This window comes from Neomonachus schauinslandi, chromosome 12, assembly GCF_002201575.2.
Source record: "Neomonachus schauinslandi chromosome 12, ASM220157v2, whole genome shotgun sequence".
NCBI lineage: Eukaryota > Metazoa > Chordata > Mammalia > Carnivora > Phocidae > Neomonachus > Neomonachus schauinslandi.
This window is the reverse complement of record NC_058414.1, coordinates 90,754,847-90,770,069: the sequence shown is the minus strand read 5'-3', so window position 1 is coordinate 90,770,069 and position 15,223 is coordinate 90,754,847. Positions and strand designations below refer to the sequence as shown.

Genomic DNA, 15,223 nt, shown 5'->3' with positions numbered 1-15,223 from the left:
TTCAGGAGCCTTCAGTGCCTCCCTGCCCCTGCCCCTCTCAATCCCTGACTATAGGTGAAGCCCAGAATCCTCATCCTGGCATTTAAGGTCTTCTATGATCTTTATCAATCAGCCTTTGTATCCTTGGATCCATGGCTAAGTGAAGATTTTGATAAGAGGAGGATTGACAGAATACAAGGATGTTGGACATGTGACTGAGCAAAAGGCATCACCAGAGAGGTAGAGAGTGACACAAAGCAGGGACACCAGCAGCACAGAGAAAAGCTGTAGGTTCTCACCAGGGCTGGCATGCCTGTGGGAGAGGCTGTTCTTCTGTTTACCCCTCTTCCAGCTTTATTGAGCTGTAATTGACATACAACGTTGCATAAATTTAAGGTGTACAGTATATTGATTTGATACACTTCTATATTGCAAAATGATACCTGCCATAGAGTTCGTCAACACCTCCATCATATCACATAATTACCATTTCTTTCTCTTTTTTTTTGTGGTGAGAACATTTAAGAGTGACTCTCTTAACAACTTTAAAATATATTATAAAGTATTAAATCAGGGAGACTCAATTCCCGTAACAACTACCCTCCCTCCTCCACCCCCATCTAGTCTCCATCTTCTCTCCACATTCCCCATCCTCCATCATCCCTCTTACATCCTTCTCCTTTCTCCCTCTTCCTCTTCCTCCTGCTTTCCTCCCCTTGCCTTCAGCTTGCAGCTTCCATCCATATGCCCATCTGATGGTCTTGTCCTTCATGATTGTGTCTTGTGCGAGGCCCTGTGGATACAGAGCTACAAGCCATAGACCCTGCCTTCAAGTTTCTTACAATCTGCTTAGTGAGATGAGGCTCACACAGCAAAGAACCACTAACAAAACAGCCAGATGTTAGAACCAGGTGAGTGGCGCAGGCAACAGCATGTAGGATCAGAGCAGAGAGGTGAGCATGGCCAGGGCAGTGGAGCCTCCCTGAGGGGATAATTGAGGCATAAATTGAACACTGAAAGGAGAGGCATCCTCAGGGGAGGAAGGAGGTGAAGTGGTGTGAGCCAAGACCGGAGGCAGGAATGTGCAGTGGATTTGGTCATGCTGGCTGCCATCAGAGTGCCATGCCGAGGGGGCTGGACAAGATGGCCTGGGCAGGGCAGCCTCTGCAGCTTCACTGCACAGACTCGGAGACGAGAAGCTCTGGGGACCGGCTAAGGAAGGGTCACACCATAGATGAGTGAATGAGTCCACCAGTTTGGATTGCAGTCTAAGATTCATGACCACATAATTTCTTTGACTATAATTTATGATTCATTGTGATTTACGGCAGACTCAGAGTTCTGAATCTCCAGTTACCCTTGGGGATTTGAGGGGACCATAGTCACATCTAAACTCAAGGGGGCATGTCAGGGAGGTAGATGGGCAAGACTCAGGACTAGTGTTTAGGAGACCTGACACCAAGCTGGTTGTGCCTCCAAACAGCTGTGTGACCCTGGGCAAGTCACTTGCCCTCTCTGGGTCACATATTCTGTATTGGAAAATGGGAGGCTAGGACTAGTTCAGAGGTTTTCCAGTGATGACTAGCCAGAGCCCCAGTATGGAAAGCAGATGAAAAGGGACTGTCAGTTGCTACCCTTTGCCCACAGTGACCTTTAGGAGATGAGCCTAAAAGTCATTAGATCAGCAGGGTGCCTGGCTGGCTCAGTGGGTAGAGCTTGTGACTCTCGATCTAGGCATTGAAAATTTGAACCCTACCGTGGGTGTAGAGATTACTTAAAAAAAAAAAAAAAAAGTCACTGGAGCAAGTTTCTTCAAACTAACGTTTTGTGACAACAAAATCCAGGACACCTAGGATCATACTCCTGGTCTATCTAAAGGGGGCCTGTAATTCCAGGTCTATTGTGAGAAAAGAATAGTTGGTTTTCAACTAAGTACCCCCCCACACACATACAAAGCATTCTTAGCTTTATTTTTTTTTTTTTACGTTCCTAGCTTTAAATAAAAATCCATCACGGCTCAATTGTATATAACCCATCCTTATTTATTTTTCTCCAAAATATTGGACATAGCACTGACTATGGATAAGAGTTTTGCTGATTACCCTAAAGACACAAAAAGAAATGGGGCATTCTATCCTCTTTCCAAATGTATGCCATTCTTTTTCTTACACAATTCTCATGCTCTTTTTCAATACTAGGTTTTCCATTTTAATGTGAAGTTTAAATGAATCTCCCAACAGTTTTATGGTTATGCTTTTCTTGTATCCTACTATTTTCTGTGCTTTACCCCACCGCTCACCAGCGCTGGTGAGAAGAAGAAGAGAGAAAGGGTTAGAATTTTCACTTCAATGGGCTGGTCCTTGCCAATGATAATAAAAAGCATGCAAAGACTGACTGGCCGAGATGGATGAGGAGAAGCAGTGATCTGTGGGCTGGGTGAGGTGCGCTCATGGGAGCCCCATTACATGCCCCATTACATTCCCACACTGTTCTTACTTCCTGTTCTCTAAAATACTAGAGAAACCTCTGCCAGTCTGTAGGCCACTAAATCTAATCTGCCTGTCCCTTTTCACCACCCCAGGAAAAAAGAGGAAGATTTGCAGACCTATTGGATGCTAAATATTTACGGACCACGTTACAGATCTGGGTCATATGGTAAGAATGTAGTTATTTCAAAATGACTTTTCAATAAACACAGAGCCCACTTAAGTAAATCCACTCAGTGCCAGGGGTATCCTTACAAAACCACAAGGCTGAGTCCAGCAGTGTCTTATCTTTCTGCTACCACCACCAACCAACCAATAAATAAACCTTTTTTTTTTTAAAAGGAGAAAGAGGGCGCCTGGGTGGCTCAGATGGTTAAGCGTCTGCCTTCGGCTCAGGTCATGATCCCAGGGTCCTGGGATCGAGTCCCGCATCGGGCTCCCTGCTCCTTGGGAGCCTGCTTCTCCCTCTGCCTCTCTCTCTCTCTGTCTCTCATGAATAAATAAATAAAATCTTTAAAAAATAAATAAATAAAAGGAGAAAGAAATTATTGATGACTAGATTTTTATTTTTCGTATGAGGTCACTTTCTAACCTTTTGTAGTCTGGCCTTTTTCCTCACCACATGACAAAGTGATCCTTTGAAGTTACCAGTAATCAAATTCAATGGAATAGACTCTGGTGATTTTCTTTGTGCCTCACTCTCTGCAGCCATGACCTTGAATACACAAAGATTTTCTAAACAAGATTAAAAAAGTGCTACTCCATTAAATTAGGAACTCTGAGCCATGAGATACCATGAGGAACCTGAAAGGTAAGGTCACCAACGGGGAGAAGAAATTTCTAAAATACCTACCAAATAAATTTTTATATATATACAACTATAGCTATATATAAAATTATATGTATATAATTTTTTCCAACAAGAAAAAGATACACAAACCAGTAGAGAAATAGGCAAGAGACTTGAACTGGCACTTGACCAAAAATTAGATCAAAAATATATGAAAACATGCTTAACCTTAAAGTCACCAGGGAAATGCAAATTAAAACCAATGAGACACCGTTACAAATCCACTGGAATGGCTAAAATTAAATTAACTATACCAATTAACTAACTAATTAGATTAACTATAGCAAGTGTTGGGAAGAATGTAAAGTAACTGGAACTCTCATACACTGCTGACTGGAGTTCAAATTAAAACCACTTTGGGAAACTATTTAGAGGTATTTATCACAGTTGAAAATATGCATAGCCTATGACTCAGTAATTCCATTCGTAGCTTTATACCCAACAGAAATGCATACATGTGTTTACCAAAATACATTTGCATGAATGTCCTTAGCATTATTTTATTTGTAACAGCCCCAGACTCTAAACCACCCACATGTCCATTCACAGTATAATGGATACACTGTGTTACAATCATAAAATGGAATACTATACAATAATGGGAAAGATAAAACTAGTTATCTACATTCAACATGGCTGAATCTTACAAACATCATAAGGAGCAGAGGAAGCCAGACACACAGATACATATTCTGTGATTCCATTTATATAAAGATAGAAAGCAGGCAAAACTAATCTATAGTGTTTAAATTCAGGGAAGTGTTTGTCTATCTGCCTTTCTCAGATAAAATCATTATTAATAGGCTGGTATGTTGCCTCTTAAGACTTTAATTTTTAAAATACTCTCAATATTTGGAAATTGAACTAGAGCTACTTTATTTTTTTTTAAAAGATTTTATTTATTTATTTGAGAAAGAGAGAGAGCCCAAGCAGGGGGAGCAGCAGTGGGAGGGGGAGAAGCCGGCTCCCCACTAAGCAGAGAGCCCCACGCAGGGCTCAATCCCAGGACCCCAGGATCATGACCCGAGCCAAAGGCAGACACTTAACTGACTGAGTCACCCAGGCGCTCTGAACTAAAGCTACTTTAATAACAAGGGGAAGTATTGTAATTATTGGGGTTTTTTGATACTTTGTTATGAAACAAATGCACACAAAAGTAGAGGTACCGTGATGACCCCTGATTGATCCATCGCCCACATCTGACAGTCACTGACAGTCGCTCATAGTTGCTTTGGCTGTGTTTTCCTGTGCTGACATACTTTGAAGCAAGCCCAGGCTCCGTGACATTTCATCCTGATACTTCATTAAGAGTCTCAACTACTCGAGGACATTTTCTTAGATGATTCCATTCCCATAATTAACAGACAAGTTTAACAATCATCTCACTAATATCGGCTGATACCCAGAACATTGGCACTTTCCCCTGGTTGTCCCTCGACGCTGTTGACGGCTGGCTTTTGCAACCACTTCTGTGAAGCTAAGAGGGGCACCTGTGGAATTTCTGGGGGGGCTGATATTTCTTTCCTTGACTTTGATACATGGACTTTTCTGTATGTTATTATAATTTAATCTCAACACAAATATTTATTAAAGAATAGACAGAAAAAAGACAGGAAGTACATATAAAGAAAAAGCAACCCTCCCCCCCCTCCGTGGCTCTTCATGGCCTTTTATTTTTTATTTTTTAAAGATTTTATTTATTTATTTGACAGAGAGAGACATAGCGAGAGCAGGAACACAAGCAGGGGGAGTGGGAGAGGGAGAAGCAGGCTTCCCGCCGAGCAGGGAGCCCGATGTGGGGCTCAATCCCAGGACCCTGGGATCATGAGCCGAGTGGAAGGCAGAAACTTAACAACCGAGCCACCCAGGTGCCCCTCCTGGCCTTTAAAGATGCTTTGGGACAGGCAGAATTCTAAAGATCACTCTCTGCCCCCCCCCCCCCCCCCCCCCGCAAGATTACCAACTCCTGTTGATATAATCACACACTAATTTGGGTGCTGGTGTGAAGGGACTGTATAGATGTAATTAAGGTTACGGGCCTTAAAATACAGAGGGTATCCTGGATTAAACAGGTGGGCCCAATCCAATCACTTGAGTCTTCAAAAGTAGAGAGATTTCTCCAGCTGGGAACACAGATGGAGCAGAAGAGAAAGCACGAGGTGAGGCGGGAGGAGAGATTCCAGAGCAGAAGGACCCGGCTCAGCGTCCCTGGCTGTGAAGACAAGGAAGGAAGGAAGCCTGTAGAAACCGAGAGCAACTGGTCAAGAGTAGCAAGGGGATGGAGCCCCATGGAGTTGAATTCTGCCCGGGATCGGGGAAGATTCTGCCCCCGTCCCCAGCAAGGCCTAAGGCCCTGCCTATACTGGCATTTCTGCCCTTGGGAGCCTCACGGCAGAGAAATCAGCCAGACCCACACAACTTCTGGCCTACAGAACGGAGCACGTAGATGTGTGTTCTTTTCGGCCACCGAGTTGGTGCTAATTTGTTAGAGCGGAGATAGAAAGTGAGTCCAAGCTTCAAATTTCCTTCACCGGCTGCGGGGTCCTCCCGGATCCGGCCCCAGGCTGCGCTTGCAAATCCCTTTCCCACCCAGGTTCCCCTGCACGCCTCCCTCGGGCTCCCCAGGAGAGGTGCGCCCAGCCTTTGGCGCCCTCCGCACCTGATGCACCTCCCCCTACCTGACCGCTCTCCCGCTTGGCCCCTCTTCTCCCCACCTCTCCCCATCTCTGCTGGCGCTGCCCCTCCTTCAGGCCGGGGGCAGCTTTCTAATGAGCGGCTTCTCTCCCTCCCAGGCTGGGAATCTCTTTCGCCTACTACGGCGTCATCCTGGCCAGCGCCGAGCTGCTGGAGCGGGACCTGGTGTGTGGCTCGCGGTCCGAGTCCGAGTCCGGGGTGGCCGTAACCCTGCCGGACACAGAGGAGAGCCACAGCCCCTGCCACTGCCACGTGTTTGCTCCCTCCGACTACCGGACCATGATTATCAGCACCGTTGGCGAAATTGCTCGTAAATGTCGACCTCGGTGTTTTGGGTCCCTGTCTGTTTGGGGTGGGGGAGCCTGTCCTAGCCGGGCTCCTGCCTGGCAGAACTGAACAGGTCCCCTCCCCTTCCTTGCTCATGTGTCTCCAGTGCAGATTGGTGTGGGGAGAAGTCTGCAGGAGTAGAGCTTTGAATTACTATATTCTATCAATTCTAAGATGCATTCCCCCCACCCCCCACTTCGGACGTTTCCGAAATTGAGATGTCTTACAATGGCTCCTTAAATTTCAATTTGCGGCACTGTTTGCATTTTAGTAGACATAAAATAATAGTACTTAAAAATCAGTGGCCCTGTGAATTTGATGAGAAACAGTAAAACCATTTAAAATATAGACCTAGTAACAGTTAATTGCAACAGAAGCTAGGATGCGTCTTCAATGGACAGACACCCTAAGTAGCTCGCCGTGCAAGTCTTGGAGTAACGAACCCACAACTCACCTCAGCAGTGTAAATGTAGATGGTGTTGAAGTTGGCTGCCACCAAAGCCCTCAGCATGAAGAGGAAGCCTGTCAGGCCAGAGCTAGGGAACAAGATGCATCCTAGCTTCTGTTTGCAATTAACGATAGACCTACGTGTTATAATCATCTTGCGCATAAAATACCCTTTATATACACACCAGTGCTTGTCCTTCTTTGACCCACGAGGAAAAAGCATGGGGAAGGAGTCATGAACTGGATGACCATGGGACTGGGTTTTGGCTGGAACACACATGAAGTTCGGATGAAGTTGCCGCTTTCTGAAATGACCAGGAGGAATCCTTGCCAGTGTTGGTAAATACCACTTGCTTTCGAGGTTTCAGAAATTGTCATTGTCATTTGTTTTCTAGTGAATCCTTTCAATATCCTGGGCATCAATTTCCTGGGAAGACGGCTGAGCCTTTCTATCACCATGGGATGCACAGCCTTATTCTTCCTCCTCCTCAACATTTGCACATCAAGGTATTTTTCTCTCTGATTGCTTGAAAATAATCTAGGTTTGTGCAGTGGGTTTAAGTTGTGGTTTCCTGACCCATAGTGTTCAGTGGGCATCGGGGCAAGTCCCTTTCACCAGGGGAGTAGTGAATGGGCGGCTGCTGGTTTGACTGGAATGGGTCTTTCCGGGCACCTGCCGCTCCCCCTTCCCTCTTGCACACACCCGGTCCTGCCTCAGCTCTCCCAGGATACAGGTGCTAATGCAGCTACAATCCCTCCACCCGCCAGGATATTTAGGATCTTTATGCTAAGCTTCGTGGAACGTCAGGACTCTAGTTGTCTACCAAATTATCTGGACTGTTGTTACAGTAGTTCAGGGAAATAGGTAACCTACTTGTGGTGTAAAAATTTATTTCACTCTTTAATTTGCAGTCTTAGGATGTCCTCAATGGCAATCTATATCCTTCTGCGAACAGCAGCATTTTTGGAGGGTGGTAGCCGAAGGTGGGCTAATCTGGGGGGGCCAGGCTGGAACAGCACACTTGGGGGAGTGGGAAGGACAGATGGGGAGTTGAGTTGAAGATTGGGGTCCAGCATTTATTTTAGGACCCCACAATCAGGCCAGGTGAGAAGCAGCACCTCCCCGGGACCCGGTTATCTGTGGGCATGTGTCAGCATTTCTAATGCTAAGCTGTGTAACGTGAGCACCTGTCAAGGCCATGGAAAGCCCTCCATGCTGCCTTTCCTAACGTCTCTGGCATCTTGTTCCCTAGCTCTGGCCTGACAGGCTTCCTCTTCATGCTGAGGGCTTTGGTGGCAGCCAACTTCAACACCATCTACATTTACACTGCTGAGGTGAGTTGTGGGTTCGTTACTCCAAGACTTGCACGGCGAGCTACTTAGGGTGTCTGTCCATTGAAGACGCATCCTAGCTTCTGTTGACTTTTGACAATTTTCTAAAAGCACTCCAAGAAAATGCTAGCAGGTGGTTTGACAGTTTGCTCTGCTCCGTAGAGTCTACTGAAAGCCAGTGTATGAGAGGACATTTGAGGACCCACCTGTCTCATGACACAGCATGCATGTAAAAAATCCACCTCCTTGTCCTAGCACGATGTTGTGTTCCCCTCCATCTGTTATTTGCCACATGTAGCTTAAATTTGAATCTAATAGCCTAAATTTGATATTCTTTATTGAATTAATACATCTATTGTATGCAGGGCACTACCTGAAGGAGCTAGAGAATTTCCTCAAACACCCACCTTAAAGAGCTAGTTTTCCTAGAAGTAATATGTGAACAGAAAACTTAACAGTATTTTAATTGGTTTTGTCCTTCATTGAGCTAGAGAAAGTGGCACTACAGAGACAGGTAAAGCTGTGCTCATTTTCTTCCCCTGCCCCCAAGTTTTTATTTCAATTCTACTTAGTTAACATACTGTCTAATATTAGTTTCAGGTGTACAATATAGAGATTCAACACTTCCATACAACACCCGGTGCTCATCACAAGTGCACTCCTTAATTCCCATCACCTGTTTCCTTCATACCCCCCCCGGAACCACACAGAGCGTAACCAATCAATGTGTTCTCTATAGTTAAGAGTCTGTTTCTTGGTTTGTCTCTCTTTCCTTCACCCCCATGTTCATTTGTTTTGTTTCTTAAATTCCACATAGGAGTGAAATCCTACGGTATTTGTCTTTCTCTGACTGATTTCCCTTAGCATAATATTCTTCATAGCTCCATCCATGTTGTTGCAAATGGCAAGTTTTCATTCTTCTTGATGGCTGAATAATATTCCATTGTAGATCTATACCACATCTTTATTCATCAGTCACTGGACATTTGAGCTCTTTCCATAATTTGGCTATTGTGGACATTGCTGCTATAAACATTGGGGTGCATGTATCCTTTCAAATTAGTATTTTTGGGTAAATACCTAGTAGTGCAATTGCTGGATCATAGGATAGTTCTATTTTTAACTTTTTGAGGAACCTCCATACTGTTTCCAGAATGGCTGCACCAGTTTGCATTCCCACCAACCGTGTAGGAGGGTTCCCCTTTCTCCGTATCCTCCCCAACCCCTGTTGTTTCCTGTGTTGTTAATTTTAGCCATTTTGACAGGTGTGAGGTGGGATCTCATTGTGGTTATGATTTGCATTTCATGATGAGTGTTGTTGAGCATCTTTTCATATATCTGTTGGCCATCTGTATGTCTTTGGAAAAATGTCTATTGTCTTCTGCCCATTTTTTAACTGGATTATTTTGGTTTGGGTGTTGAGTTTGATAAATTCTTTATATCTTTTGGATACTAACCCTTTATCAGGTATGTCATTAGCAAATATCTTCTCCCATTCCGAAGGTTGTCTTTTAGTTTGGTTGATTGTTTGCTATGCAGAAACTTTTTTTTTTTTTTTTTTTTTCAAGATTTTATTTATTTATTTGAGAGAGAGAATGAGATAGAGAGCATGAGAGGGAGGAGGGTCAGAGGGAGAAGCAGACTCGCCGCCGAGCAGGGAGCCCGATGCGGGACTCGATCCCGGGACTCCAGAATCATGACCTGAGCCGAAGGCAGTCGCCTAACCAACTGAGCCACCCAGGCGCCCTGCAGAAACTTTTTATTTTACGTAGTCCCAATAGTTTATTTTTGTTTTTGTTTCCCTTGCCTCAGGGGACATATCTAGTAAGAAGTTGATATGGCCGATGTCCGAGAAGTGACTGCCTGTGTTCTCCAGGATTTAAATGGTTTCCTGTCTCACATTTAGGGTTTGCATCCATTTTGAATTTATTTTTGTGTATGGTGTAAGAAAGTGGTCCAGTTTCATTCTTCATGTTGCTGTCCAGTTTTCCCAACACCTTTTGTTGAAGAGATTATCTTTTTTTCCATTGTATAGTCTCTCCTGCTTTGTCAAAGATTAATTGATCATACAGTTTCTGGGCTCTCTGTTCCATTGATCTATGTGTCTTTTTTTGTGCCAGTACCATACTCTCTTGATGACTACAGCTTTGTAATATAGCTTGAAGTCCAGAATTATGATGCCTCCAATTTTGCTTTTCTTTTTCAAGATTGCTTTGGCTATTTAGGGTCTTTTGTGGTTCCATACAAAATTTAGGATTATTTCATCTAGCTCTGTGAAAAATACCGGTAGTATTTTCATAGGGATTGCATTAAATGTGTGATTGCTTTGGGTAATATAGGCATTTTAACAATACTTGTTCTTCCAATCCATGAGCATGGAATGTTTTTCCATTTCTTTGTGTCATCTTCAATTCCTTTGACCAGTGTTTTGTAGTTTTCAGAGTACAGGTCTTTGACTTCTTTGGTTAGGTTTATTCCTAGGTATCTAATGGGTTTTGGTGCAATTGCAAATGGGATCAATTTCTTGATTTCTCTTTCTGCTGCTTCATTATTGGTGTATAGAAATGCAACAGATTCCTGTATATTGATTTTGTATGCTGCCACGTTATTGAATTTGTGTATCCTTTCTAGCAATTTTTTGGTGGAGTCTTCTGGGTTTTCTATAGAGTATCACATCTGCAAACAGTGAAAGTTTGACTCCTTCCTTGCCAATTTTGATGCCTTTTATTTCTTTTTGTTGTCTGATTGCTGAGGCTAGGACTTCCAGTACTATGTTAAATAACAGTGGTGAGAGTGGACATTCCTGTCTTGTTCCTTACTGTAGAGGAAAAGCTCTCAATTTTCCTCGATGAGAATGGTACTAGCTGTGGGTTTTCATATATGGCCTTTATTATGTTGAGTTATGTTCCCTCTAACCCTGCTTTGTTGAGGGTTTTTATCATGAATGGGTGTTGAAAGGATCCTATGGTTCTTACTCTTTTATTAATGTGGTGTATGTATCCAATTGATGGATGTGCAAATGCTGAATCACCTTTGAAGCCAAGGAATAAATCCCACTTGATAGTGGTGGATGATTATTTTAATGTACTGTTGGATTCTATTTGCTAGTATTTTATTAAGAATTTTTGTACCCGTGTTCATCAGATATTGGCCTGTAGTTTTGTTTTTTAGTGGAATCATTTATTTGTTTTGTCAACATACATCATTAGTTTATTTTATTATGTTATGTTAATCCCCATACATCATTAGTTTTTGATGTAGTGTTCCATGATTCATTGTTTGCACATAACACCCAGTGCTCCATGCAGAACGTGCCCTCTTTAATACCCATCACCAGGCTAACCCATCCCCCCACCCCCCTCCCCTCTAGAACCCTCAGTTTGTTTCTCAGAGTCCATAGTCTCTGATAGTTTGTCCCCCGCCTCCGACTTCCCCCCATTCATTTTTCCCTTCCTACTATCATCTTCTTTTTAACATATAATGTATTATTTGTTTCAGAGGTACAGGTCTGTGATTCATCAGTCTTCCACAATTCACAGTGCTCACCATAGCACATATCCCCCCCAGTGTCCATCACCCAGCCACCCCATCCCTCCCACCTCCTTCCACTCCAGCAACCCTCAGTTTTTTTCCTGAGATTAAGAGTCTCTTATGGTTTGTCTCCCTCTCTGGTTTCATTTTGTTTCAATTTTCCTCCCGTCCTCTATGATCCTCTGTCTTGTTTCTCAAATTCCTCATATCAATGAGATCATATGATACTTGTCTTTCTCTGATTGACTTATTTCCCTTAGCATAATATGCTCTAGGTCCATCCATGTCGTTGCAAATGGTAAGGTTTTGTTGTTGTTGTTTTTGATGGCTGCATAATATTCCATTGTGTGTGTGTGTATGTGTGTGTGTATATATATATATATATATATATATACACATATATATATATATATACACCACACATTCTTTTTTTTTTTGTAGTTTTTAATTTTATTATGTTAGTCACCATAGAATACATCATTAGTTTTTGATGTAGTGATCCACGATCCATTGTTTTCGTATAACACCCAGTGCTCCATGCAGTACGTGCCCTCCTTAATACCCATCACTGGGCTAACCAATCCCCCCTCCCCCCTCCCCTCTAAAACCCTGTTTGTTTCTCAGGTCCGTAGTCTCTCATGGTTCATCTCTCCCTCCAATTCCGCCCCCCATTTTTCCCTTCCTTCTCCTAATGTCCTCCATGTTATTCCTTATGTTCCACAAATAAGTGAAACCATATGATAATTGACTTTCTCTGCTTGACTTATTTCACTTAGCATAATCTCCTCCAGTCCATCCATGTTGATGTAAAAGTTGGGTATTCATCCTGTCTGATGGTTGAGTAATACTCCATTGTATATATGGACCACATCTTCTTTATCCATTCATCTGTTGAAGGGCATCTCGGCTCTTTCCAGTTTGGCTATTGTGGACATTGCTGCTATGAACATTGGGGTGCATATGGCCCTTCTTTTCACTACATCTGTGTCTTTGGGATAAATACCCAGGAGTGCAATTGCTGGGTCATAGGGTAGCTCTATTTTTAAATTTTTGAGGCACCTCCACACTGTTTTCCAAAGTGGCTGTACCAACTTGCATTCCCACCAACAGTGTAAGAGGGTTCCCCTTTCTCCACAACCTCTCCAACATTTGTTGTTTCTTTCCCTGTCCATTTTGGCCATTCTAACTGGTGTAAGGTGGTATCTCAGTGTGGTTTTGATTTGGATTTCCCTGATGGCTAATGATGATGAACATTTTTTCTGTTATGTCTGTTAGCCATTTGTATGTCTTCTTCAGAGAAGTGTCTGTTCATCTCTTCTGCCCACTTTTTGACTTGATTATTTGTTTTTTGGGTGTTGAGTTTAAGTTCTTTATAGATTTTGGATACCAGCCCTTTATCTGTAGTGTCATTTGCAAATATCTTCTCCCATTCTGTGGGCTGCCTCTTTGTTTTGTTGACTGTTTCCTTTGCTGTGCAGAAGCTTTTTATCTTGATGAAGTCCCAAAAGTTCATTTTTGCTTTTGTTTCAATAGCTTTTGGAGATGTATCTTGAAAGAAGTTGCTGTGGCCGATGTCAAAGAGGTTACTGCCTATGTTCTCCTCTAGGATTTTGATGGATTCCTGTCTCACATTGAGGTCTTTCATCCACTTCGAGTTTATCATTGTGAATGGTGTTAGAGAATGGTCGAGTTTCATTCTTCTGCATGTGGCTGTCCAATTTTCCCAGCACCATTTATTGAAGAGACTGTCTTTTCCATTGCATGTTTTTTCCTGCTTTGTCAAAGATTATTTGACCATAGAGTTGAGGGTCTATATCTGGGCTGTCTGTTCTGTTCCATTGGTCTGTATGTATGTTTTTGTGCCAGTACCATACTGTCTTGGTGATCACTGCTTTGTAGTATAGCTTAAAATCAGGCAACGTGATGCCCCCAGCTTTGTTTTTCTTTTTCAACATCTCCTTGGTGATTCGGGGTCTTTTCTGATTCCATACAAATTTTAGGATTGTTCCAGCACTTTGAAAAATGTCATTGGAATTTTGATCGGGATGGCATTGAAGGTATACATTGCCCTGGGTAGCATTTTAACAATGTTTATTCTTCCGATCCATGAGCATGGAATATTTTTCCATCTTTTTGTGTCTTCTTCAATTTCTTTCATGAGTGTTTTGTAGTTCCTAGAGTATAGATCCTTTACCTCTTTGGTTAGGTTTATTCCGAGGTATCTTATGGTTTTTGGTGCTATTGTAAATGGAATCGTTTCTTTAATTTCTCTTTTCTACAGTTGCATTGTTAGTGTATAAGAAAGCAACTGATTTCTGTGCATTGATTTTTGTATGCTGCCACATTACTGAATTGCTTACACCACATATTCTTTATCCATTCATCTGTTGATGAACATCTTGGCTCTTTCCATAGTTTGGCTATTGTGGACATTGCTGCTATAAACATCGGGGTGCACGTACCCCTTTGGATCCCTACATTTGTATCTTTGGGGTAAATACCCAGTAGTGCAATTGCTGGGTCATAGGGTAGCTCTACTTTCAACTTTTTGAGGAACCTCCATACTGTTTTCTAGAGTGGCTGCACCAGCTTGCATTCCCACCAACAGTGTAGGAGGGTTCCCCTTTCTCCACATCCTCGCCAACATCTGTTGTTTCCTGACTTGTTAATTTTAGCCATTCTGACTGGTGTGAGGTAGTATCTCATTGAGGTTTTGATTTGTATTTCCCTGATGCATAATGATGTTGAACACTTTTTCATGTGTCTGTTGGCCATTTGGATGTCTTCTATGCACAAATGTCTGTTCATGTCTTCCCATTTCTTGATTGGATTATTTGTCCTTTAGGTGTTGAGTTTGATAAGTTCTTTATAGATTTTGGATACTAGCCCTTTATCTGATATGTCATTTGCAAATATCTTATCCCATTCTCTCGATTGTCTTTTGGTTTTGTTGACTGTTTCTTTTGCTGTGCAAAAGCTTTTTATCTTGATGAAGTCCCAATAGTTCATTTTTGCCCTTGCTTCCCTTGCCTTTGGAGATGTTTCTAGGAAGAAGTTGATGTGGCTGAGGTCGAAGTGGTTGCTGCCTGTGTTCTCCTCTAGGATTTTGATGGATTCCTGTGTCACATTTAGGTCTTTCTATTTTGAGTCTATTTTTGTGTGCAGTGTAAGGAAATGGTCCAGTTTCATTCTTCTGCATGTGGCTATCCAATTTTCCCAACACCATTTGTTGAAGAGACTTGCCTTTTTTCCATTGGACATTCTTTCCTGCTTTGTCGAAGATTAGTTGACCATAGAGTTGAGGGTCCATTTCTGGGTTCTCTATTCTGTTCCATTGACCTATGTGTCTGTTTTTGTGCCAGTACCATACTGTCTTGATGATGACAGCTTTGTAATAGAGCTTGAAGTCGGGAATTGTGATGCCGCCAGCTTTGCTTTTCTTTTTCAACATTCCTCTGGCTATTTGGGGTCTTTTCTGGTTCCAGACAAATTTTAGGATTATTTGTTCCATTTCTTTGAAAAAAGTGGATGGTATTTTGATGGGGATTGCATTGAATGTGTAGATTGCTCTAGGTAG

The 15,223-nt window shown here is 42.7% G+C and overlaps 1 protein-coding gene across 1 annotated transcript in view; it reads left to right on the top strand.

The window, feature by feature from the left end:
• The window catches only part of SVOPL (SVOP like), a 72,400-nt gene that overhangs the window by 25,024 nt on the left and 32,153 nt on the right, over nucleotides 1–15,223 (top strand). The window contains exons 9-12 of the mRNA XM_044920014.1: nucleotides 2,561–2,634; nucleotides 6,108–6,319; nucleotides 7,179–7,290; nucleotides 8,037–8,118. Coding sequence (XP_044775949.1) covers nucleotides 2,561–2,634; nucleotides 6,108–6,319; nucleotides 7,179–7,290; nucleotides 8,037–8,118 — 480 coding nt within the window. The remainder of the gene's footprint in view (nucleotides 1–2,560; nucleotides 2,635–6,107; nucleotides 6,320–7,178; nucleotides 7,291–8,036; nucleotides 8,119–15,223) is intronic.